The sequence below is a fragment of the Caretta caretta genome, chromosome 1 (assembly GCF_965140235.1).
Source record: "Caretta caretta isolate rCarCar2 chromosome 1, rCarCar1.hap1, whole genome shotgun sequence".
Classification (NCBI taxonomy): Eukaryota; Metazoa; Chordata; order Testudines; family Cheloniidae; genus Caretta; species Caretta caretta.
Window position 1 is genome coordinate 288,281,218 of NC_134206.1, and position 27,068 is coordinate 288,308,285.

Consider the following 27,068-nt stretch of genomic DNA (forward strand, 5'->3'; position numbering starts at 1 on the left):
TCCCTCCCACCCCAATGCAAATCCTACAGGCAAGTTGTTGTACAGGCATTTACTAGGTTTTTTGACACAGTCCTTCCTAGGGCTTTTGGTCTTTCAATCACTGATTTAGAAATAAATGTGTCTGTTGCAAATGTATAGAAATGGAACCTAGCTACAAAATTTGTATTCTGAATTCAATTTCAAACCCCCCCTAAACCCATGTGAAATTTGTTGGGAGCAATATTCAGATCCAGGGTTTTAGTTCAGGCTCATCTCATAACCCTGAAATAACATGTGTTTAAGGCAGAACTGATGCCATTAGGGCCTCAGGAACGCTCCCTTCTTTGAGAGGTTTTTGCAAATCCCACTCTATCATTTCCACGGTCAAAAACACAGTAAAACGCAGACATGAATACATCTCCTAAAATCCATAGCTGGCCAGAGTGAGTGGCAATATCCAGAGACTGAAAGCCACTGATGCACACGGTTTTTTCTTCTATGGTTTCCTGAAATTAAAAACACATTTCTATGTAGAATTACATATTATCATCTCATAATTTGGTAGATACCATTTCTTAGAATTTATATACATACCTTTATTATATACTCTTTTGCTGTTAACGTGTATTCTCTGTGTCCAATGGTGAAACTTATATGTGGCAGGCTTGACAGTCTCCTGCAGTCTACAACAAACTATAACACAATATATTGGTTGACTTGGGGTTTGTTTGTTTGGGTTTTTTTACATTGCCTTTTTATTCAAAATTATAATCAGTCTATCAACCTAGCAACCAGAATATCAACCTTTGCAGTCCGGTTTGGTATTGTCATTTATTTTTTTTCAGACCTAATGGTCAACGTACAAGACTATATTATAGTCCTGCACAGGAGTGCAAGTGGTGGGAATGTATAAGGAGGCCTCCTGCTCTTTGAGCTAATACACAGAGTTGATCACAGACTTCTCAGACTCCCAGCACCCAAGGACCAATGGAATCTAGGGCTGACAGCAAGGCTAGTGATGTCCAAAATGGAGGGGTCTCTAAGGACATGGCTCCTCCTCCTTCCACATATGCAAGCAAACCCAGGCTCCAGCATGAGTTCTCATTGCCTCTTGTAATGGGTGCTGCTAAGTGCACAATTCCAATGCTCCCAGAAGCCTGCCACAGGCACAGTCCTGGGAGCTGCCTCCAGTATGTTTTCTCTCCTTAGAGCCTCCACAGTGAGTGACTTACAGCCACAACTTTCCCCATACTGTGCAGGAACATCATATTTTCAGAGGAAGGAAATCCATCCAGAAGGTCTGTGGGACATATTGTATTCTATATTATACTACACTAAAGTGGAATTCCAAGAACAGCTGATAGATCACAATCTAAAATGCCCGCCCAGTCATTGCTGTAAATATTACACTAATTCACAGTGAATATATGAGAGGGGGTTTTGTTGCGTGTTTGTGTGGGATTTGTTTTGTTGTTGTTGTTGTTTTTGTTTTGTTGGGTTTTTTATTTTATTTATTTATTGCCTCTCCAGTTGCTCCATTCATTAAAAAAATGAAAATAACTTTTGACCATTCCAAAGGATGGTCTGATACCCTCTGGGAGCTTTGTTGTAAGCTATAGTGTTTTGGCTTATTGTTCTACAACAGAAGGAATATTTTTAAAAATCTAGTTTATGAAAATATATTCCCCAAGTATTTTGTATGTCTGTCGAGTGCATTCTGGAAAACAAGAGCTAAGTAGAGCTGCAGAGCATATTGTGATATATATATATATACACACACAATATAACAGAGCCAAGATAATGCCTAGTGGGCTATGGGGGTCATAAATTAGAGCTGGGCAAGTAATAGATTTTTCAGTTCACTGCCAATTGCAAAACAAAACAAAACAAATTTTTTTTTCATTTTTGGTGAATTGAAAGGTCTAAAAAAAAACGTGTTGTGGGTCGAACAAAACATTTCATTTCAACCAAAATGTTTCATTTCAATTTTGAGTGTTTTTAATGTTTTAGATTTAAAAAAAAAAAATTGAAGGCAATTTCCTAACAAAAAGTCTTTTCAATTGAAAAAATCACAATGCTTCAGTTTGACATTTTTGGAAACTTTCCCCCTCAACATGAACAATTCAGTGAAACCCACACAAATTCACAAAACCTTCTGATGTGGCTGAATCTCAATTTTTTTTTTAACAGAAAAAAAATTTCGCTGAAAAATTTTCTCCCAGCTCAAGCCAAAATGTAGCTCCATTTACACCACAAATGTGTTGAGAACAAGTTCAGGCCATGTGAGCTCATAGTTTTGTTTTACCCATGAAGTACATGGGAAATGTGAAACACATCAGAGAGAGAAGCTGAAGCACTGAAATGGACTCGACTTTATAGCATTGTCATAATGTGTTATAATCAATTTGTTGGCATTGTATTCTATTTATAATACACCTCAAGGTGGCAGTGTTTTCATACACCACTCCATGCATGACAGCTCAGCAATATTAGTTTGGGAACACAATGTAGTAAAATCCCATTCTGTGGGCAAGTTAGTAATTAAAAGATAAAGGAATATTATTTGATTCATAAAATCTATAGCATCATAATTTCAATGATGTCACCTTCTGCACCAGGGTAGAAGAGACTCCCTTGCCTCAGGTCCTCTGGTTGGTGGAAATTTTGATAATACAAGGTCATTGGAAAAGGTTTGAGTTGGGTATATTTCGAAAGCCCTTTCCCCCCACAAACATAATGGTACCAAACATGACAAACCTAGAACGTGTGTGTGTGTGTGTGTGTGTGTGTGTGTGTGTGTGTGTGTGTGTGTGTGTGTGTGTGTGTGTGTGTGTGTGTGTGTGTATTTAAAAATCAATGCTTTCTAAATTATACTTTAACAATGATTAGGGGACTGGAACACATGACTTATGAGGAGAGGCTGAGGGAACTGGGGATGTTTAGTCTTCAGAAGGGAAGAATGAGGGGGGATTTGATAGCTGCTTTCAACTACCTGAAAGGGGGTTCCAAAGAGGATGGCTCTAGACTGTTCTCAGTGGTAGCAGATGACGGAACAAGGAGTAATGGTCTCAAGTTGCAGTGAGGGAGATTTAGGTTGGATATTAGGAAAAACTTTTTCACTATGAGGGTGGAGAAACACTGGAATGCGTTACCTAGGGAGGTGGTGGAATCTCCTTCCCTAGAAGTTTTTAAGGTCAGGCTTGACAAAGCTCTGGCTGGGATGATTTAGTCGGGGATCGGTCCTGCTTTGAGCAGGGGGTTGAACTAGATGACCTCCTGAGGTCCCTTCCAACCCTGATATTCTATGATTCTATGATAAATTGACCTTTGGTAATCCTAGGTAAGTTGCCTTGACATGAAAGGACTGAAAACATTTATTCATCAAAGTCATCATCAGTGTCATCTCCATCTACTCCACTGCTAGATACATTGTCACGCTGATCCTCGTCCGTGCTGCACTTGCACCTCTCCGTGCAAGGCAGGCTGCTGGCCAAACATTTGCAGGACAATGAGCATCTGTTCTTTGCACACAGGTATTTGATTAGCTGAAGGACTGATTTGGGAACACGTGGTATTTTACACATAACCGATGTGATCAGTCCCTCCTTCAAGACCCATCCATGCCCTATAAAGGAAGGTAGTTTTGGACATGCTCAATCACCCTAAAGCCATTCCATTGCTTGATAATTCACCCTCTTGATAGCACATATAAATGCACCCCTTATCAGCAAGCAATTTTTCTCTGCTTGCTTCTTGAAAACATCCACCTATGTAGCTCTGCAAGTATCATAATGTTGGTCTTCAAATGGTAAAGTTGGCATATGAATGGCTCCAGTGCATTTATGACCTCATCAGTGACTGTGTCAGCCATTCCGAACACCTTCAGAGTGAAGAGAAAGTCTTTGAATGCTGACTCAGATGCCTTCCAGTATGATAATCTGGTCTTTCCAGCACGTCTTCCAGTAGTGTCATATCCTGAAAGAGCATGGAAACCAAGCAGTGCTGCAGCTTTTAATGGTTTGCATGATAGGAACATAGCTCTGAAGGAAGAAAAGGAGTACTTGTGGCACCTATGTACTGCAATTCTGTTTCCGAGCAGCAGGTGCAAAACCAGGATCTTGCGGAAGCCTTGGGTAGCAACTCATGGAGAGCTCTAGAACATCTGTGTCTTGTGCAAAAACCTAGAGTTTAGTAGCATCTCTTTCTGTGGCACTGATGACATGCAAGGTAATTTTAGTGTCAGACTCCTCATGGGAACTATGAAGAAACTGCACTGAACAGTGTGAGGCAGCTGCTTCATTATGCCATGTGACCGTGAAATTCTTTGAACAATTATTTGCACACTGGAGTATTTTTCCTGCAAGGTATGAGGTTAGTTCATCCTTCATGGGGATACGAGACAGTAGCTTCTTCATGATGACATTGGAAATGTTCATGGAGTCAGTGACTTTGTATTGGACAGGGGCAATACCAGATCTTGGAGTCATTGTGGATAGTTCTCTGAAAACATCCACTCAGCGTGCAGGGGCAGTCCAAAAAGCTAACAATGTTGGGAATAATTGGGAAATGGATAGATAATAAGACAGAAAATATCATATTGCCTCTATGTAAATCCATGGTATGTCCACTTCTTGAATACTATTGGACTTGGAAAAGGTTCAGAAAAGGGCAACAAAAAATTATTAGGAGTATGAAATGGTTTCCATTTGAGGAGAGATTAATAAGACTGGGACTTTTCAGCTTGGAAAAGAGATAGCTAAGGTGGGATATGCTTAAGGTCTATAAAATCATGACTGCTTTGGAGAAAGTAGATAAGGAAGTGTTATTTACTCCTTCCCATAACACACAAACTAGGGGTCACCAAATTAAATTAATAGGCAGCAGATTTAAAACAAAGAAAAGGAAGTATTTTTTCATACAACACTCAGTCAACCTGTGGAACTCTTTGCCGTAGGATGTTGTGAAGGCCAAGACTATAACAGGGTTCAAAAAAGAACTAGATAAATTCATGGAGGATAGGTCCATCAATGGCTGTTAATCAGGATGGGCAGGGATGGTGTCCCTAGTCTCTGTTTGCCAGAAGCTGGGAATGAGCGACAGGGAATGGATCACTTGATGATTACCTGCTCATTCCCTCTGGGGCACCTGGCATTGGCCACTGTCAGAAGACAGGATACTGGACTAGATGGACCTTTGGTCTGACCCAGTATGGCTGTTCTTATGTACAGCCAAATCTTGGCAGGTTTTAACTGTTTCTGATTCACTGAGAGGTTGTACCTCAGCCATATCATCTGTGATTGCTATGCTAAAAAGCCTCTGCTGGCATAAGATACTTGTCACGTTGTTAGTAGGTACTGGCTTAGGAAGACCATGCAAAATGTGAATTAGTTTGCTTTCTGCCTGGCACAGATGCATTATTCCATCACATTCAAACATCGATTGTGGTCCCATGGAGAACTTGTAATTTCCCAAAGTCTCACTTAGATCAACATCATGCTGAGATCTGGACACGACCAGGAAACAAGTAAGCGATAACTTGTCTGCGGTTAGCTCCGTCATAGTCCCTGCTACCTTCACTCTGACTTCCTTCTTTGCATTCAACCACAGCTTTAGTCTGTTCTTCTTGATTGTAGCCCATTGATTGATGGAGCCTTGAATAATTCTTTAGGTTTTGAAGGCTTCATACAAGTCATGACCCAAAGTATCCATTCAGCTGACATCGTTAGCTATCTCATCACTGAAGACTGCTTTCATCATGGTATTAATGAGCTCCAGTCCATCATACATGAATGGCCTGTGCAAGTAAGCTCACCCTGTAGCTTTAAAATTACCACTTCTTGGCATTTAACAGCATATAATGAGTCCAGATGGTGCTTGGTTACTTCTGGGGAAGTCATCCCAGCCTTGCTTAATATTTCGTTCAAAATTCAGCAGAGTGCTGGGGTTGTCAGGAAAAACTGGGATAGAACATTTGGATGTTGTGTTATGCCCAGCAATCCCTCCTGTGAATTTCATTGCTCTGTTTTCATGCTCTAGGGCAGGGATTCTCAAACTGGGAGTCAGGACCTCTCAGGGGGTTGAGAGGTTATTACATGGGGCATCACGAGCTGTCAGCCTCCACCCCAAACCCCATTTTGCATTCAGCATTTATAATGGTGTTAAATATATTTTAAAATGTTTTTAATTTATAAAGGGGGGGGTCACACTCAGAGGCTTGCTATTTGAAAGGGGTCACCAGTACAAAAGTTTGAGAACCACTGTTCTAGGGCTTCATCTGAACCAAGTCCACAAAAGGGAACTGGTGATCTTTGAACAACCCAATTTCCTTTTCAAAATGCCTCCCATATGTCAGTGTCAAACTTTTTCTACACCTCTTATTTCACTGAGGTACCAAGCAATCATACATAATAATTCGTTAAATCTTAAGCAAAAAAGTATTTCACAAAGTCTTCCAGTACTGTGAGGTGCAAAGTCCAATCAGCTGTCCTGACAGATCAAATAAAGAGCAGCAAAGACTCTACCATCTTCATGTATAATAAATCTCCATCAACTAGAGGACCTGGAGCTGTGAACCAGAGAGGTGGGGGTGGGGGCAGCGAGTCCCCCTAATCAGTGCAGAGGGTGGTACCATGGAAATTATGATTCTGTAGATTTTTACGAATCAAATGACATCTCCCTTACCTTTCTATCATTAACTTGCCCATGGCATTACACATGCTCCCAGACTATGTGGGACTACCATTTCAATGCATATAGGAATGAATATGGCTGCAAGCAGGCAGACTGACAAGCCTCAAAGTGAGGAAGCAAAGCTGTTTGGACATCAAAGGAGAGGTCCCTGAAGGAGATGGTGAAGCTGCACATAGGAGGGAAAGCATGAGGGTTGCCAGGTGTCTGGTTCTCGACTGGAAAGTCCAGTCAAAAACGGCACCTGAAAGTGTCTGGTTGGAAACACTGACCAGGCACCAAAAGTCTGGTTGCCATCTGCAGGGGCAACATGTGGGGGGGGGGGGGACATGGGCGAGCAAGTGCCCCCCCCCAAAAAAAAAACTGGCCCACCAGGTTGGGGAGAGGTGCCCTGTCCGCCACCCACTGCCGCCGCTGCCGCCTCTCGCGGCCAGACTCTCTCTTGCAGCCAGCTACCGCGCTGGCTGCACTCTCACGCCGCCCCAGAGCGTGGCCCCGGCCCTTCCGCTCCCTGCCTGGGTCTGGCTCCCTGCCGAATGGGCCGAGGGGCAGGGGCAGGCGCAGCGGTAGGAGGGAGTACTGCAGTCCCTAGGCTGGGTGCCGGGCTGGAGGGGGAGGAGTGAGCAGAGGGCGGGACCTTGGGGGAGGGGGTGGAGCAGGGGGCGGGCCTCAGAGGAGGGGGTGGAGCAGGGGTGTCTAGCTTCCAGAGACTGGAAAGTTGGCAACCCTAGAAAGCATCAGAGGATGAGAGTGGCAGCAGCTGGGCGGGAGTGGCCTAGCGGGGAGTGGAACAGAAGCAGGGAGATAGGCGAGAGTGAGCCACATGTGGAAAGCAGGGGGTGGCAGGGAGCAATTGGAGATTGAGAGGAAAGGAGACTCGGAGCATGGAGGAGACGGCAGCAGGATGCTGTAGAAGGTGAAGATGCAGCAGCAGGGAGGAGAAAAGGGAAAATGGAGGGAAGAAGAAAGTGGGAGGAGGGGTAGAGCAGGGAAGAAAGGGAGGAATGAGAGAGGCAAGGGAGAGAAGGGGGATGGAAGACAGGGATTGGGATGTTACATGCAAATGAACGAGAATATTTTGAATGATAGAACTGTGTCCCCCTCTAGGGGCCCTGGTAACAACAATGTTAGCTCTCATAAGCTCAGCTGACACCTGTGCCCTTCGATGGAATTATTACATGTCTTTTTATCTTAATTTCTGGATTCTGACGGTCAGTCAGCCTGGAACTGCTCTGGACTTTAAGGAGTTAACAGTCATGCCATATGACCTAGGAAAGGTAATTCTCTCTTGTTTTACAAGGTAGTATCATAGAATCATAGCATATCAGGGTTGGAAGGGACCCCAGAAGGTCATCTAGTCCAACCCCCTGCTTGAAGCAGGACCAATTCCCAGTTAAATCATCCCAGCCAGGGCTTTGTCAAGCCTGACCTTAAAAACCTCTAAGGAAGGAGATTCTACCACCTCCCTAGGTAATGCATTCCAGTGTTTCACCACCCTCTTAGTGAAAAAGTTTTTCCTAATATCCAATCTAAACCTCCCCCACTGCAACTTGATCGGTCATATGATGTCATGATCATCTGAGCAACTTTAACAGAACATTACCATAAACAGATGCTTCTACTAGATCCATGTGTCATTAATGAGGGAAGAGATATCTTGCAAACAAAGGTGGCGGGGAAGGATAAAAACAATACAAATCAAATATCTTGCCCTGATTTCAGCTGTACAAGCAGCAAGCTTTTCTCCTAGTGCCTACTTTGTGCCTAATTTTAATCATTTTATCTCTTTCCCTGCCCCCCTCACATGAGCATTTGTATCAAATCATTACTTCACTTCCTCTGAGTTTTTTGTCCCGCTCTATGGTTTTTACCTCTCCAGTTTGTGTTGGACTGGCCCCAATATGCTCCTGTAGTTGTCTTATTTGTAAAGAGGGGCCAGTAATAAGAGAAGTGCCTGAATCAACAATGGCTTCACAACCATGGAAGCAAAGCGCAACCCGTCCCTGGATTTTCACGCTGCATGTGGAAAAACCAAAACACATACACTTTAAACAGAGAGTGCAGATACACTAAGAGTGATGACACAGTTATCAGGGAATTTAAGCAAGTCTATGCTGCCAGTTAAAATACAAGCATCTGGTTCAAAATTTATACTAACTTTAGGGTGTCCTGATTCCAAAAGAAGGATAGCATTCACAGAAAACTAGGGCAAGAGAGCTTTGGAAATAATTTGTGTGTGTGTCATCTGCTCTTCTGAATGTGTAGGAGTTGAAGGTCTATCACTGATCTGACCCCAACCAATATATCCTCTGAGCATCTCACAAACATCGATGAATGTATTCAAGGTTGGGAACTGTTATTATTACAATCATTTTAAATAGTAGGAACAGCAAGGCTAAAGCCATGTCTACACTATCACTTATATCAGTATGACTTGAGCCGCACAGGGATGGGAAAAAACGCCCCACCCCTACCCCCGAGCGACATATGTTACACCAACATAAGTGCCAGTGTGGAAAGCGCTATGTTTGTGGGAGAGCTTCTCCCGCTAACATAGCTATTGCCGCTCGCTGGGGTAGGAGTAATTATGTCGAGAGGAGAGCTCTCTCCTGTTGGCACAGAGCAGCTACACAAGGGAGCTTACTGCGGCCCAGGTGCATAGGTACAGCTGCGCCACTGTAAACTCTCTAGTGTAGACATGGCCTACGTGACTAGATTGCTGTCACACAGGAAGGCTGTGGCAAGCCAGGAATTGAACAGCAGATCACATGAATATCCCTTACCCAGGAGAGTAAGGATTCCCATAATTCCCACGGATGTCCATTAGGCCCTTAATATGACCTGCTAATAAAGGACACTCCTCCGAGTACCAGTCACCAAAGTTAGTGCTTCCCGTAATATTAGTAGGAGCACAGGATACACTAATTATCTTCAGGTCTTTCCCAGAAGCACTGTTTTTGGGAGGCAGTACATCCAGGATGGCCACTGTAGCACAGATGTCCTGGGATTTTAATGGGCTTACACAGAGAGGCACAGTTTCATCAGATTTATAGACATGCAAACGTACTTGTTAACATGAATTTGCCAGTAGCTTTTCTCAGTAACTGGAACCCAGTGAATTGAACCTTTGTAGAGCGACTGGTCTATACCCCCCAGTATCAGTTCACCACCATTTTCAAGGTCGTCTCCTCTAAAAATGTAAAACAAATAAATATGTAAACTGGATGACATACAATTTAAGTGGGATATGGGGGTAGGGGGGAGAAATCAGCTTTCAATTCCAACCCTTTCATGTCTTTTTCAAATGTGTATGTTGCAATGGAAGTCTAAAACTTCTAATTTTATAATTATACCTAGAGATGGCCCCAAATCAGAGCCTCCAGTCTAAACCCCTTACTAAAAATGTTAGGGGTTGTAGAGGGTTTAGGAGTGAGATTAGAAACAAGTGCCTCAGGCCAGTTTCTGGTTTCGTTTACCCCAGTATAAATCTGGGGTAAATCTAGTGATTGAAATGGAGTTATTCTAGGTGTGACTGAGATTAGAACATAGCCCCTTTTCTTCTGAAATACAGTCGCTCAACTGCGGGGCTGCAGTTCTGTTCATCTCCTACTAACTGATGAAGCAACCCTATGAGTGCCCAAGACACTGTAAGAAAGTCAGATGTTCCTATTAGCACTGGTCAAAAGCCGGTAAATATGCTTTGTAAACATTTTCTAAATTTTCTGATTCAACAAAATAAATTAGTTTTTTCTTCTTCCCTTTCACCCGTTTTTTCAGTGACAAAATGCAAAAAAGAAAAGGGGAGGGTGTAAAAATGGAAAAACAGCCTAAAATATTAAACTGACTATTTTGTTATTGTTGTTTCAAACAAAAAAGTGGATTTTTAAAAAAGTTAAAATCCAATAATTGGAAATTTTCAAAACAATGAAAAGTTTCCTTTTGCATCTTATCTTTTTAAAAAGTCAATTTTTGATTTTAAAAATAGTTCAGATGTAGACCGTTCATCAGATTATTAAATCAAGACACTTCTTTGGAGTTCTCAGTGGTTTGCGCATTAATTGTGCATCTACAAGTGTTTATTTTAACGATATACGTTTAATAGCATTTCTGTAAATATGATTTTAGTTACTATGCTCCCCCACTGGTGCTTCTATCTAGACCTACTCCTGAAAATGTCCTTTCTGGAGATGAAACGTATACAAATGGATGGTTTTCTTAATCTACAGTTAAAATTTGCTTCTTTTGACAGTGTCCCTTTATTCAGTGTTAAAAACTGACCTGATCAAGTGGAAGGAAAACACTGGCTTCTCTACCAGACGTTGGTTGATTATGCTGTCAAATACTGGAAGAGCACTGCCAACTGCTAAAGAAGGGTATCCTAAACCCAGCACGCCATCGAAGTGTGCAAGAGCAAAAGTCATGCCGGGCTCAAAGATAGACTCTCCAAAGTCCTGCCCCTGGATGGAAATGTTGCTAATCTGTTTGTTATTACAAAAGGGAACAAATGAAAAGTAAAGTCTGAGCAGATTACAGAAATAACCACATTTTATATACCCATCAGATTTTTAGTTTTATCAAATGTAATGTCCAGAGCTTTCCGGTAATTGTGTTAGTTGCATTAATATTAGCAGGCATCACGCTGAAGACAGTTATATTTTAGAAAGCAAGTCCCTTTTAATGGCTTAATTCTGCTGTCACTTGTTCATAAACTCATGCCAGAAAACTACAGTCAAAAGGGAAAGGCAAGGTGGAAGATATCTGCCCTAATTCTAGTCAATCCATAGGCCTCAAACAGGAGACATGAAGGGCCATGCTGGAACAAGATGCACTTGTTCCAGGACTACACATGTCGTGCATTTCGCTTTATGTCATATTGCCAGAGTGCTGTATGTTACTGTGCTCTCAGGAAGAAGTCTATCACTAGACAATAACATATCCTTTTCTAATTTCAAAATTATGTTTTTATATTTATTTTAGTGGCCTGGCAGCTCTCCTAGTGTGAACCAGCAGCTTTGCTATAGTTAAGGTTGAATCACTGTTTAAAAGATAACAGTTCTAAGTGCTCTAAAATCTATTTGCTATCTCAGATTGTCTTGAAATTTCCTGTGCCGTAAGGGAATGTGCGATAGGGTTACGGGTCCAAATTTGGGGTAATATGAGCTGCAGGTTCCCAAGATACAGCCTCCCTAAAAAAACAGCTATTTACAAAATTACTTGGTTCTTCTTTTTTGCCCACACTTGGGGCTCAAACTATGGGTCTGATCCTCCCCAAACTGAGACAGGATAAGTGGGGATGGGCAGTAGGGGTGGGGGACATGAAAGTGGGTGACAGGAGAAGTGGCAGCCTGTCAACCCCACATTCCCCCCTCCTCTTGGAAGCCATCACCACAGCCACTCCTGCTCCTCCCCGACTCTCCTCATCCTGCCCAGGCTTAGTGGTTGGGGAATAGGTGGAGATGCCTCCCATCCCTCTGGGCAAGGGCCAAAGGGTGGGGGGGAGACATATCCCACATGCCAAGGGTGTGGGAGAATAGGGCAGCAATAATCCTGAAACCTAAGGAGGGCTGGGGTCATCCATGTGTGAGTTGGGATCTGGAGGGCCCTGCCCCTATGGGGGTCCAAACCCTTCTCCCTTTCCCTCAAGTGATTTGGGAGGCTTTACTCCTCTCTGGGGGAGGGGTCTGGCCTCTCTTTCTGAATCTCTGTGAGTAAGGCAGGACCAGGGAGACCCCGTCCCTCCAGGGAAGTCTGTGCTCCTCTTCCTAGCACCCCCCCACCCCATGTCAGCCAGCATCCAATAGGGCCCTGCCCCTCTGGGTGCTAAGCCCCTCTGTCTGCCCCAATGTGAGCTGGGTTTGAGGCAGGGTGACCATATTTCCCTTTCCTGAATAAGGAGCACCTGGTAAAATTATTTGTATTCAAGCGAGCTCAATGGCAATCAGGCAGACCTATGCAGTACAAACATTCAGATTAACATTAAGTTGATTGAGCCCCCGTTAAAAAGAAATACTGTGTAGTTGGATTATTTTTATTTACCTTCTTACCTTTAAGGCTTTAAGGTTCACACAGGGAGGGATGATACACACACCCCTACCCCCCCCACACACACACTCACGGGGAGAGGTGACGCACACACACGTACCTCTCTCACACGGGGGGAGGAGAGGTGACTGACCCTCCCTGCCTGGCACGCTCCACCCTCCATGCCTGCCTGGGCCCCCAGTACCTGGTGTCGCATCTTCCCAAGGGAATACTTGGGGGGCGGGGGGAGGCACACAGGGTCACATGCCCCCCTCCACAGATTTCTGCCAGGATTCACACCAGAATGTGGCCAGCAGCAGCCTATCGGCACTGTGCAGGATGGAAGGGACGGGAGCTACTTCCAGCGGCAGGGGATGGAGGGAGGAAGGGATGACCCGGCCCATGCCTTTGCAGAGCTCATCTCTTCTCCTCCTCCTCCTCCTCCCCTACCCCATGGGCTGGAAGCAGCGTGTCCCTTCCTGCCCGCACCGTGCCAAAAGACAGCTAACACCTCCAGGCTGCTGTTGGTTACTAACATAACCCAGCCGCCTTCTGTGCTGTCCCTGTCCCCCCTGCCAGCTACAGCACAGGCAGGAAGGGGTTAAGCCCTAAGGAAAGCCACTGTGCACCAGGGCCCAGGGAACCTGACTGCAGGGGCTTCAGCTAACCTGCCCAGAGAGGTGGCTCGGGAGGGGAGGGTGCCTGGGGACATTACAGCCTCACACTCCCTGGGGGCAGGACCCAGGGTTGGAGTGGGACAGGTGAAGAGGGTGCTAAGCCCGGCTGCTGTGAAGCCTGCAGATGGGGGTGGGGGGAAACAGGCTGGAAATCACTTCCCCCCACACTCCAGAGCCGGCACATGCTGACGGACCAGCAGTGGGAGAGGCCTGGCCACACACACTGCAGCTTTGCCCCACCTCTAGTTTTACAACCCCTATCGTTGGCCTTTGGACCACCCCACTCAGCAGGCAGCTGGCGAGCAGGGATCCAGCCAGCAGCAGGACCCACCAGTACTGATGGGGGGAGGCGGCAGAAATTATGGGGCAATTTGCCCGTTTTTAAGAAAAAGTCAGGACACCTGCAGGAGGGCTTAAATACAAGACTGTCCCATTAAAAAGAGGACATCTGATCACCCTAGTATGAGGGGACAACGGAGCCACCAGCTTCCCTATGCTGCCGCTAGATGTGGGGAAGGAGCTCCAGGCTCATCCTTTCCCTCGATGCAGCTGCTTCTAGGGGGAGAAGGGGTGATGCAGAGGAGTGGGGGGAGGAAAGAAAGGGGTCAGAGCTGTGTAGTGGGATATGTAGCAAGGGCGTCAGCTCTTTCCCCCCAAACCTCTGCACACCTATACCTAGGGCCCTACCAAATTCACAGTCCATTGTGGTCAATTTCATGGTCATAGGATTTAAAAAACCATAAATTTAATAATCTAAGATATTTATGTGTGAAATTTCACAGTGTTGTAATTGTAGGGGCCCTTCATTTTCCATTTTTATTTCATTTAATTTTTCCCGGGAATTTATCAGTATTTATTCCCACAACAACAAAAACAGGTGAAAATCAGTGCAAAAAACTATAAATAATTTTTCTGGATAAATACTGGGGTTTATTTTGGTGGACGGAAAGACGGGGGGAAAGTATTCAGTTGATTAATGCTTTGAATTCCATTCATCAATATGGTTTCCTGCGGAATTAAAACAGAATGCAAAACACTTCTGAGTTTAAGAAAACAATATACAGTATCTTTAATCCACAAATTAGGGCTGTGAAGCGATTAAAAAAATTAATCACAATCGTGATGTTAAATAATAATAGAATACCATTTATTTAAATATTTTGGGATGTTTTCTACATTTCAAAATCTATTGATTTTAATTACAACTCTGAATACAAAGTGTACAGTGCTCACTTTATATTTATTATTTATTACAAATATTTGCACTGTAAAAAACAAGAAATAATATTTTTCAGTTCACCTAATACAACTACTATAGTGCAGTCTCTTTATCATGAAAGTTCAACTTACACAGGTAGAAATATGTACAAAAAACATATGTACAAAAAATAACTGCATTCAAAAACAAAACAATGTAAAACTTAAGAGCCTACAAGTCCACTTAGTCTTACTTCTTGTTCAGCCAATCGCTCAGACAAACGAGTTTGGTTACAATTTACAGGAGTTAATGCTGCCCCACTTCTTGTTTACAATGTCATTTGAAAGTGAGCACAGGCGTTCCCATGGCAATGTTGTAGCCGGCGTCACAAGACATTTACATGCCAGATGCGCTCAAGATTCATATGTCTCTTCATTCTTCAACCACCTTTCCAGAGGATATGCATCCATGCTGATGGTGGGTTCTGCTCAATAATAATCCAAAGCAGTGCAGACCAATGTATGTCCATTTTCATCATCCGAGTCAGATACCACCAGCAGAAGGTTGATTTTCTTTTTTGGTGATTTGGGTTCTATAGTTTCCACATTGGAGTGTTGCTCTTTTAAGACTTCTGAAAGCATAGACTTTAAGACTTTAAGGTCAGAAGTGACCATCTAGTCTGACCTCCTGCACAACGCAGGCCACAGAATCTCATCCACCCACTCCTATAACAAACCCCTAACCTATGTCTGAGCTATTGAAGTCCTCAAATCGTGGATTAAAGACTTCAAGATGCAGAGAATCCTCCAGCAAGTGACCCGTGCCCCACGCTGCAGAGGAATGCAAAAACCCTCCAGGGCCTCTGCCAATCTGCCCTGGAGGAAAATTCCTTCCTGACCCCAAATATGGCGATCAGCTAAACCCTGAGCATGTGGGCAAGACTGACCAGCCAGACACCCAGGAAAGAATTCTCTGTAGTAACTCAGATCCCACCCCATCTGACATCCCATCACAGGCCATTGGGCCTATTTACCACTAATAGTCAAAGATCAATTAATTGCCAAAATTAGGCTATCCCATCATACCATCCCCTCCATAAACTTATCAAGCTTAGTCTTGAAGCCAGATATGTCTTTTGCCCCCACTGCTTCCCTTGGAAGGCTTGGAAGGCTATTCCAGAAGTTCACTCAACCGATGGTTAGAAACTTTCATCTAATTTCAAGTCTAAACTTCCTGATGGCCAGTTTATATCCATTTGTTCTTGTGCCCACATTGGTACTGAGCTTAAATAATTCCTCTCCCTCCCTGATATTTATCCCTCTGATATATTTATAGAGAGCAATCATATCTCCCCTCAGCCTTCTTTTGGTTAGGCTAAATAAGCCAAGCTCTTTGAGTCTCCTTTCATAAGACATGGATCCATTCCTCGGATCATTCTAGTAGCCCTTCTCTGTACCTGTTCCAGTTTGAATTCATCCTTTTTAAATATGGGAGACCAGAACTGCACATAATATTCCAGATGAGGTCTCATTAGTGCCTTGTATAATGGTACTAACACCACCTTATCTCTACTGGAAATACATCGCCTGATGCATCCCGAGACCGCATTAGCTTTTTTCACAGCCATATCACATTAGTGGCTCATAGTCATCCTGTGATCAACCAATACTCTGAGGTCCTTCTCCTCCTCTTTTACTTCCAAGTGATGCGTCCCAAGCTTATAACAGAAATTCTTGTTATTAATCCCTAAATGCATGACCTTGCACTTTTCTCTATTAAATTTCATCCTATTACTATTACTCCAGTTTACAAGGTCATCCAGATCTTCCTGTATGATATCCCGGTCCTTCTCTGTACTGGCAATACCTCCCAGCTTTGTGTCATCTGCAAACTTTATTAGCACATTCCCTCTTTTTGTGCCAAGGTCAGTAATAAACAGATTAAACAAGATTGGTCCCAAAACCGATCCCTGAGGAACTCCACTAGCATGTTCCATACCTCATCCCTTTCAGATTTTGGAAGGTACTTCAGATTCTTAAACCTTGGGTCAAGTGCTGTAACTATCTTTAGAAATCTCACATTGGTACCTTCTTTGCGTTTTGTCAGATCTGAAGTGGAAGTGTTCTTAAAACTAACATGTGCTGGGTCATCATCCAAGACTGCTATAACATGAAATATATGGCAGAATGCAGGTGAGACATACAATTCTCCCTCAAGGAGTTGAGTCACTAATTTAATTAACAAAATTTTTAAACGAGCATCATCAGCATGGAAGCATGTCCTCTGAAATGGTGGCCGAAGCATGAAGGGGTATACGGATGTTTGGCATATCTGACAGGTAAATACCTTGCAACGGCAACTACAAAAGTGCCATGTGAACACCTGTTCTCACTTTCAGGTGACATTGTAAATAAGAAGCAGGCAGTATTATGTCCTATAAATGTAAACAAACTTGTTTGTCTTAGTGATTGGCTGAACAAGAAGTAGTACTCAGTAGACTTATAGGCACTAAAGTTTTACATTGTTCTGATTTTGATTTCAGTTATGTAACAAAAATAATCTATATTTGTAATTTGCACTTTCACAATAAAGAGATTGCACAACAGTACTTGTATGAGGTGAACTGAAAAGCACTATTTCTTTATCATTTTTACAGTGCAAATTTTTGTAATAAAAATAATAAGACAAAGTGAGCACTGTATACTTTGTATTCTGTGTTGTAATTGAAATTAATATATTTGAAAATGTAGAAGAACATCCACAAATATTTAATAAATTTCAATGGGTGTTCTATTGTTTAACAGTGTGATTAAAAGTGCGATTAATCGAGATTAATTTTTTAACTGCAATTCATTTTTTTTAGTTAATCGCATGAGTTAACTGCGATTAATCGACAGCCTTATCCCAAATAAAACTTTTCATTTGAATAAATAATTTACTATTGTACACTTAGAACTATTAGCCTATAAATATTTATGTTTAATAGGCTACGCCATTTGCAGTGCACACTCTCAACTTCTTCCTTTTTTCCTGTTTTTTTTTTAACTTTCCAATACTTCCTTGCGTTCTGAAATGTATTCTGATGAAGATTTTCATTTTCTTCCCATTTTAGTGTGTCAAATCTTTAAACCGTAATCTGCTAGCAGATTTAAATGTGTACGTGGTGGGTATAAGATTCATCAGTATGTTCAGATGCGCACACACTTCAGAGCTTTTGTATGTACCTGTTCGTTTACTGTTTGTATCTTCTAGACTGATACATAGCCTTACTTCAGCAGACAGCTTTGCATATACACACAGCCTAATGTATTATCATAATACATATATCTCATGCAATGTATTGTATTTTCCTAATAAAAAGTTATATATATATATTTGAATGATACAAAAGTAGGGTGAAAATCGGAAAAAAATGAATATTTTTTGTAAACCTGAGAATTTTTTGGTAAAAATCGGTTTAAACTGAAAACGAAGGGGCCCATATACTATGTCCACATCTGGAGTAGAGACTTTACATCTGCACTCTCCTGCCCCTTCCTTCCTCCAACTAATACATGCCCTCCTCACAATCCCACCACTCCCCACTTCCCCATGACCCTTCCAAGCTTACCAGGGGCATGGAGTGGGAAGGAGGATGGTGGATCTGGTGTGCAAGGGGGTGGACTCTGAGCATTGTGGGTATTTGGGTGGTCAGAACAATGGCTGTGATGGAGGGAATGCTGGAGCTGTCGGAGCAGTGGTAGGGGAATATGGTGGTTAAGAGCAGTGAGCTATGGTGGGGAGGGGGTTGGAGCAATGCAGGGAAGAGTGGAGTGGAAAGGAGGGGTCAGAACTATGTATTGGAGGATGCTGGGGGGCTTCACATCTGTCCCCCAAAACTCCCCACGTCCATTTCCACCTCCCGTGTCCGCCTCCCTTTCAAAAAACATCCTCACTGACTCCATGCTAGTCCCTGCACTGTTCCTGCATCTTCTCCCCAGCTCCCCCACCAGCGGGTTCCATTCCAACACTCACCTCTTTGTGGGGAGGAGGGCTGAGTTGGACATGCGAGGAGACGAGAAGATGATACTGGGACAGTGAAGGGACTCACATGCAGCCTGTGCATTCTGTGGCCAGGGTAATCATTGCCAGGGATCCAGCAGGAGTGGAGGGGGAAAGCTGGGCTGCGATGCATGAGGATACTGAAAAATTATTTTAAAAAACGCAAGGAAATTAAGTGCCCAAAAGCTTTGTTAACACAGAGTTAAGGTTCCCTGGCCGAGTCACCTGCCCTTTCAGAACTCTGAGTTCAGCTGCACTCAAACTGCTGAAAACCAAGAACTACAGAGTTAAAGTACACATTCCCCTCCCTGGCAATGCAACCTAACTCTGCCCTTTTTGAGCAATGTCTCAACATGCCAACACCACATGCTAGTGTTCTACAGATGCCATAGAATATTCTGGGATCAGAGCACAAGAGCACTGTAGGACAAAGTCTTAGCTAAGACAAAACTCAGGTTAGGTCTGATGTAGCAAACAGGAGCTACTTACACCTGGCCTACACTCAAACACTCAGCCAATTCCACACAAACCATCCCAAACTAACTAACTGTTACCTCCCCTTCATCCTAGCCTGAGAATTCCTTCTGAGGCATTGCCTTCACTAACCCCTCACCAGCCCTGGGAGCCACCATGCTTCTGACAACCCAGATAACAAGATCACCCCATGCATCGACACTGACACAATCTACGGAAGTCAGCACTTAAATGAGGCACTTGTGATCCTCTGATATATTCATGCACCTCTCGTCATACAACAGACTATGTCTATGCTACAGCTTATGTTGACATAGCGTGTCGCTCAGGGGGGTGAATCAATTACCCCCCCCCAAGTGACATAAATTACACCAACATAAGTGCTGGTGTGGACAGAAGTTTTCCAGCCAACATAGCTGCCGCTGCTCACAGGGACTAGAGTAGATAAGCTGAGGGGAGACCTTTCTCCTTCGGCTTAGAGTGGCTACATTAGATAGTTTGCAGCAGCACAGCTGTAAACTCTCTCGTGTAGCCGTGCCCACAGTAACAATCGTACCAACTTGCTCCAGTGTAAGCCCTCCAACATTCAGTACAACTACACCTAACACAGTGAACGCAGCTGACATGAATGCAGATAAATGCTGGAATTCAGATCTGTGGAACACAACACAAATAATGTTACAGCCTCTTAGAATTTCCTGCTGGCTACTTATTATGGCATCCCTTTTGTGAACCATTCCCAATGGCTATTGCTAGCTCCCGGGGGCAGAGTTAAGGTTGCATTGCAGGAGTGGCCTGTACCTTAACTTTGTATTTCCTGGGTTTCACAGGTTGGTGTTTTGCTGAACACAACGTTCGGGAAGGCTACGGGGCACCATCATCAAACAGCTCGGCGTTAACGAAGTTTTGAGGCATCAATAATACATGAAAAGGTGCCTTTTCTAGGCTCTAGGCACATTTGCTGTAAACTGACAATACAGTCAGTCAGCTTGAACTAGCTTGCTCCTCACCCCAAAGCCAAAGATAAAATCAAACCCAAGCAATACCAACTTTATCCTCAAAACGCTGGGCATACAGTTAGGCCTTGCTCACGGTCAGCAGATTTGTGCTGTTTTGGACCACAAAGGAAGGAACTTTTGAAGACCAGGGCTTCTCACAGAGAACACTATGCTGAGGGCTCTCTACTTCCCTCTCCACACTCCGTCCCCAAGGGGCTTCAGCTCAAGCCTCTATACTTATAGCATCTGTGGCAATATGACATGAGTCACTGTCTCTCCCCCCAGGTAAGGCAGACCCCAATCTACTCAGGTCTTTGTAGGTCAATACTAACATCTTAACCACCTGGAAAGCCATAAACAACCAATACAGAGAGCGATGATTACGATGGTGTTAGGGTTCCACTCACCCGTAATGTGTCTTTGCCAGCAATGCCTAGAAGCTGCCCAGTACCATACTGTAGGGCAAAGGCCTGCCCTCCATGCTGATAGGAGTTTGATAGAAATGATTTGAATTTTTGATGCATCCCTGTGAAAATAAACTTCACCCTTAGCACTGAAGATAAGGTTATCAGGAATGTACCAGATTTCTGAGACACAGGACTAGCTGATAGGCAAACAAAACACATTGTTTGGAGAAGCAAAATAACAGATGAAGGGAAGCAGGCAAGAGTCTCTGCATCCCATAAACCCTGCAGTTTTCTCCCTATTCTGAAAATATCTCAGCAATTGATTGATTTCCTTTTTGTATCAAAAAAAATTTTTTTTTATCCAGCTATTTCCACAGATTTTTTTTAACTTTCTGATGTTTCTTTTGCCTCTGATTTTTCATAGTATTTAATTGTCAATTAGCAACTGTTGCAGCAACAGAAGGTGCATATCACGGCTACAGTGAGGCACAGGAAGAATGGAATTTAAAATAGTAATGCAATGACAGTGCCAATGAGGGCCTTCAAACCTATCCTTCCCTGCCATCTTCCTGACATATTTAGAGGGCAGAATCTTACTTCTCTCTCTTCTGCTCTACCCATCCTGTTTCTCTAGGGGATGCACAGCAAAGTCTGCCTACTCCTTCCACAAATCCTTTCACATTTTCCTTCAGCCCAGTGAACTCTGAGACATCTTTCAACCCCAGAGTCAAAAGATCAGTGTAGCAGCAGCCGCTGCAGTGGAGGAGCCTTTCCACTTCCACTGCTGCATAACAGAGAGAAGATGCCCACCCCAGGAAAAGACACTCAGGGTTTGGACATCATGGCCAAGGTTCCTGAGAGCACTTTGTCTCAATATTGATGTAAATAAGACCGTGCATGTAGTACCTCCTCCCCCACCCTGTTTAGTAGCAGGATGGACGCATGAGCTGGTTGCCATCTGAAGATGTCAGGAAGGGGAAAGAGTTGTTGCAAGACCAAAAATCTTCTCCTAGAAGATTGCACCAACTTAGAGACCACCCAGACCTATTGAGGGATGTGGAGGGCAGCAGCTGGATTCTCCAGTCGGACTGAGATCCATATCTGAGGTTATGAATATTATCCAGCTGCTTGTGCTCCTAAATACAGATTCCACTGAAATATTAACCTGTTCATTTCTCCCTAATGGGCACATCTATAGCCTTTAGATTCCAGTACTTCACTCTGAGATTTTCTCTCTGTCTTCTCTTGTCTCAGATGTCTCTGGCAGCATGAAGTTTGAATGCTGTTTCTGAGGCTTATCCACCACACCATAAGTTGTGTGAGGTAGAGCAGACATATTAGTGTAGCTCAGCAGCTAACTCTGAGATAAGCAACACAGACATTCTTTCTAGTGACTCCTCTTTCTTACCCACCTCACCAGCATGGACTAATCCTTTCACCTCGCACTTTCTCTCACCCCTGTTGTATCTAACTAGCAGTGACAAATTCCAGAGCACGTGGAACTGGAATTAATCTGAATATAACAGGAGATTATCGACTCCCTCCACTGTTGCTCAACATGAATAAAACTGCAAGTGAGTCTGTCAGTGGAATTGTTGTAAAATAGGGGTGTGAAGTGAAGGTATGTGAGACTCTGCTGAACACTCAAGAAATGTGTTTGGTTTTCTGTTAAAGACATTTTCCAACAAAGTGCATTCATTGCAGGGGAGCTACTTTAAAAGGTGAATTAAACCATTAGAAGCGCAAAGGAACATAACATCTCTTACTGCAGGCTTCGCTGATGCAATAAGCTGAAGGGACCCAAAAATTGGATGATCCTGTGTCAAACACCACTGTGAATTTCTGAGGTGGGGTGCCAACACTTACCACCCCATAGTACTGGGCCTGGGGGAAAAATATACTCAGTCAGTTTAGCACTATATCAATGCAAACTATCCTTGAAGAAAAGACAGACAAAGGTACAATGTAAAATATCCTCAGTGTTTCCAATCCAATTATTTGACTTTTAATTAAATGCTACCTCTACCAGGCAACCAATTCTTTCCGGTCCCATGAGTGGCCACGTACGGCAGATTTCAGGATGTGGCATAGCTTTTCAGCACTTCAAGTGCAAGAAGTCAATCCTGGAGTTTTTCCATTGGCTAAAATGGAAGCAAAATCAATCCCCAAACTCTTACAAATGATAGGCAAAATCCTACAGTAAATTCCAGCAAAACTCCTGTTGAAGGCAACAGGAAGGTCTAGGAGCTTCATCCTAGTAAGAAATGCAAGATCTAGCCCTACTGATTTTAGAAAGCTCTGAATATTAACTCAACTGGCAATGCAACTATCACCTCACTGGGGCACACAGCTGTATATTTTTGTTTGAATGTATTCTAGTCAGTAGTAATTAGTCAGTTAAAACAAGATGATCAAATTCAGTCTCCGCTTAAGACTCCACCTGATGCACCACACAAAACCTATCAGAGGAATATAGAAAATACAGAAGGCTCTTTTCTATAAAAGGCAGAAGGAGATAATCTGTGAACATGTGAACTTTGAAGGAGCTTATCAGCTTTCAGGCTCCAACTGCTTAGTGCCCATATCTGCCTATGGAATAGCACTGCAGCATTAGGAGACCTATTCTTAGGAATAGGCATTTCTGGCATCCGATGTAGATAGAAAAGCCTCTCCGGTGCCAAAATATTCTGTATAGATGCAAATATTTGAATGTTTATGATGAATGTATTAGTTGCTATTAATGTGCTCAGCACTGATTGGAACATGGTCTCTGCCCCAGGAACTTACCTTCTACATTAGACAAGTCAGTAAAAACAGCAGCATGAGTTATGTGTAAAAGAGCACCTGGATGAGCACATGCCTCCACTAAGTCGCAGCTTGATTTTATTTATTACTGTAACCCTTGTCCTCTGCCACTATTGTTTATCGCCTTATTGCATCATCTGTAAAATTAGATTGTAAGCTCTTGAGAGCAGGGACCTTATCTTTGTATCCATTTCTGTACAGAACCTAGCGCATTAATAATAATAAATAATATGGTTAAATGGAAAAACCTGCAACATTTTGAGATTAATTAACTAGTGTGTTATTTGTGGGAAGCATGTTATTGCCTGTTTGTTTAAAACTGAAAATCCCTTTGGGGCATGATCCATAACTTTCTCTAGATACAATGACAAGCACTCAATCAGAGCTAAGCAGGTCCTTCCAACTACGTCACTCAGTGAGCAGATTAAGATTTAAGAATTTTTTCTATAGTAAACTAAAGTTAGGGTGCGTTGTGGTGAATTTTATCTAAATTGTCCCCTCGGCTTCTGTTCTTTTAACTTCACCCTGAGGATCACCATTTCCAATTCACTAGCTTTCCCCTCATCAGAACAGGTGGAAGTGGGATCTTACTTTATCCTAACTGGGTCATAGTACTATTTATTTATTATATGCTACAAAATGAAAAGTGTGCCCATCCCAGGCCTCCTTGTGGTCCCTTGCTACTAGATACAGATATATCATTATGCAAAGCTGGAGGGCAAAGGGATCATAATTCATAAGCAGGGAAGCTTTGTTTAAATTAAGTAGTCCCTCCATTTACAAGTGAAATAGTAAGGATATAAATCATTCTACTAGCAAATGTATTTCTAGTATTCGTATCTTCAAAAAATGCTCATCAGTTAAGACCCAGGAAGCAAAACCAGAAATGCTATTGTTTAGGGGGTTTTAATTTTATTGGTGGGTGGAAGAGTGCATGGGATCCCACCCACTATATGAAATTCATTGTAGGGCAGTGGCCTGTTCAGAGCCGGCGCTAGTCATAAGCAGACTAAGCAATTGCTTAGGGCCCCAGCAGCTCAACGGGGCCCCCTGTTCGCTTATTATGTGTTGGGGGGGGCAAAAATATTCCTACCGAAGACTCCCAATGGGTTAGCACCACCTCTGGGCCCCCTGTTCACTTATTATGTGTTGGGGGGAGGGCAAAAATATTCCTGCCTAAAACTCCCAATGGGTTAGCACCACCTCTGGGCCCCCTGTTCACTTATTATGTGTTGGGGGGAGGGCAAAAATATTCCTGCCTAAAACTCCCAATGTGTTAGCACCACCTCTGGGTTAGCTGGATTATAGACAGAATCTGCTCAGCTGCGCTCATAGTCAAAGTGCCAGTAGTGGGGGGAGTTTGGAATGGTCAACTCATGCATTTGCCACTTTGAGAAAAACTAAATAATTGATCATTTCCATTTTTTAAACTGTAAGATGAGACAAAAAGATTTAGCAATTGACAGGGTGGCCTCAGTTCTGCCCATCCCCCTTAGGCCCAGGCAGGGCTTTCCTCAAGGCTACCCCCACTTCTACCTCCCCTCAGGCCAGGACAGGGCCCTGCTCAGGGACACACCTCTTGCTATCTCCCCCCAGGGCAGGGCTCACCTCAGGACTACTCTGGTCACTACCCACACTTCCCTCTGGCTAGAGTGCAAGTGTTCTAAGCAGAGCTGGTCAAAACAGCAGTAAAAGGTTTCACAGACATTTTTTGACTCGTTATTGGTTTTATTGACCAGCTCAACTGCTAGTTTAAAAAAACCAACAAAATCTTCTCAACAAAAATTTTCAGGATGTTTTCTGTAAAAATTCGAACAGTCAACAAAAATGTTTTCAGAAATTCTACATTTGGAAAATTCTGGCCAGCTTTAGTTCTAAAGGAAGTTGTTTTTAACCCTTCATGCTCTTCTTCCATGCTCACCTCTGGGGCCTTTTTCCTTGTACCCCCCCCCCATCTTGGAACCCCCTCTCATTGACCCAATCTGCCATGCTTCTACCTTCTTGCATACAAACACTATCTCCTCCAAGAAGCCTGTATAACCTAGCCCTGTCCTTTTGATAAATGTTAACAAAATAACCAATCAATTAGAAAACCAAACAAAACTCTAAACCAAGAAACGTGGTGTTCACAAGCTCAAATCACTTGTGTAAATTGGTTAGTCTCTAAGGTGCCACAAGTACTCCTCTTTTTTTTGCGAATACAGACTAACACGGCTGTTACTCTGAAACTTGTGTGATATAATATCCCATCCAACGTAGTCCCCCAAATCTGAGATCTCTTTAGATGGGAAATTCTTCAGGGTTAAGGCAGGCCTGACATTTTTATCTCCGAAGTGCCTCTTGCACTTTGAGGACAATAAATAATAATAGCAAAAACTCCATTCATATTACCTACATGTCTTTATTAACACAGATTTTTACAAGAATTTATTTGTGACCTAACGTGTTCAAACAATATGACATTTTGGTTTATTGTGTAACATGTCAGATTTCTGATGGATGTTGCTGGGCCTCCCACATAGATGTGAGCCCCAGTGAAGTCAACAGAGGTTCGTGTGACTCATTGCAGGGCCATAGTTTCTAAACTAGAGGGAAATTCTAAGTAGGTCCCATGTCTATCCTAATTTTACTTATGTTACTTGATCAGTTTTTTGCACACTGGCAAGCTCATTTATAAGGATGCAAAGAATCTAGTTTAAACAGATACACAATTAATCTCAACTTGCAAAACTTTTTACAAGAGAATAGAACTAGTGTGCTAACCAAAACCTGCCTTCAGTACCATAAATAACCCTTTACAGTCTATTACACAAGAACATACTCACATTCATGTAGTCATATAGCCTTTCTGAAGCAGCTGGTAGAAAAATATCTGAAGGGAAGCAATGCAGATATCGCCGAGCAAAAATGTCAGGCTGATGATTTTTCAAAAATTCCTCCAGTTCTCCCTTTTCCCGGAGTTGCCTCTTGGTGGATTTAAATCGAACTAAAGGGATCCTAAGCAAACAAAATAAATACAAACCATTTTAATTGGACTTCCTTTCTGTATCACTCAAATGCCAATGTTTTTTTTTAAAATAGCTTTTGCAGAAACACACAAAGATCATTCCAGAAAATCAGTGGAGAACAAAATGCACTATAAGGACCATTCTGTGATATTTGAAATGCTTTCTTACCTTTCTATAGCTAAGATGAATGGAATATACACTAGAGCCACTAATAGCACCCTCATGGTTTCAGGTGGGTGGGAATCTATATGACATTCATACACTTAGTACCGTCTTTTATACTTCATTGGACAACAAAGGGCTGTTAGCCAGGTCAATCAATTCCAGGTCATTAGTAGTTTGGCAGAACCCTCATTAATGTGTTCGAGGACAAACCATTGGTTTGTGTAAATATTGACATCCCCTGAGGATATTAAAGCGCATTGAGCAAGGGCATGGTCTATATGAAAAGATACATGTTAACATTTTTTATATATATATAGGCAAAATTCAGCCCGTTATGGGAGAGCAAGAGAGAGAAAGCAAAACACAAAGCAACCTAAGGAATTTTCTGGCTATCTTGCTGTACAAAGAAGCATAGATGACAGGTATTTCTTAAAAAAAGGAGGACTTGTGGCACCTTAGAGACTAACAAATTTATTTGAGCATAAGCTTTTGTGAGCTACAGCTCACTTCATCGGATGCATCCGATGAAGTGAGCTGTAGCTCACGAAAACTTATGCTCAAATAAATTTGTTAGTCTCTAAGGTGCCACAAGTCCTCCTTTGCTTTTT

General features: G+C 42.9%; 1 protein-coding gene across 1 annotated transcript; it reads right to left on the reverse strand.

Moving 5' to 3' along the window:
• Positions 1–305: 305 nt before the first annotated feature.
• Positions 306–26,519, reverse strand: LOC125630200 (cathepsin E-A-like). The gene is made up of 9 exons (XM_048835811.2): positions 26,464–26,519; positions 26,113–26,284; positions 22,249–22,366; positions 20,483–20,601; positions 10,945–11,144; positions 9,734–9,856; positions 8,538–8,682; positions 574–672; positions 306–485 (listed from the first exon to the last, which is right to left on the reverse strand). The coding sequence occupies exons 1-9, from the start codon at positions 26,517–26,519 to the stop codon at positions 306–308; spliced, it is 1,212 nt and encodes a 403-aa protein (XP_048691768.1).
• Positions 26,520–27,068: the final 549 nt, after the last annotated feature.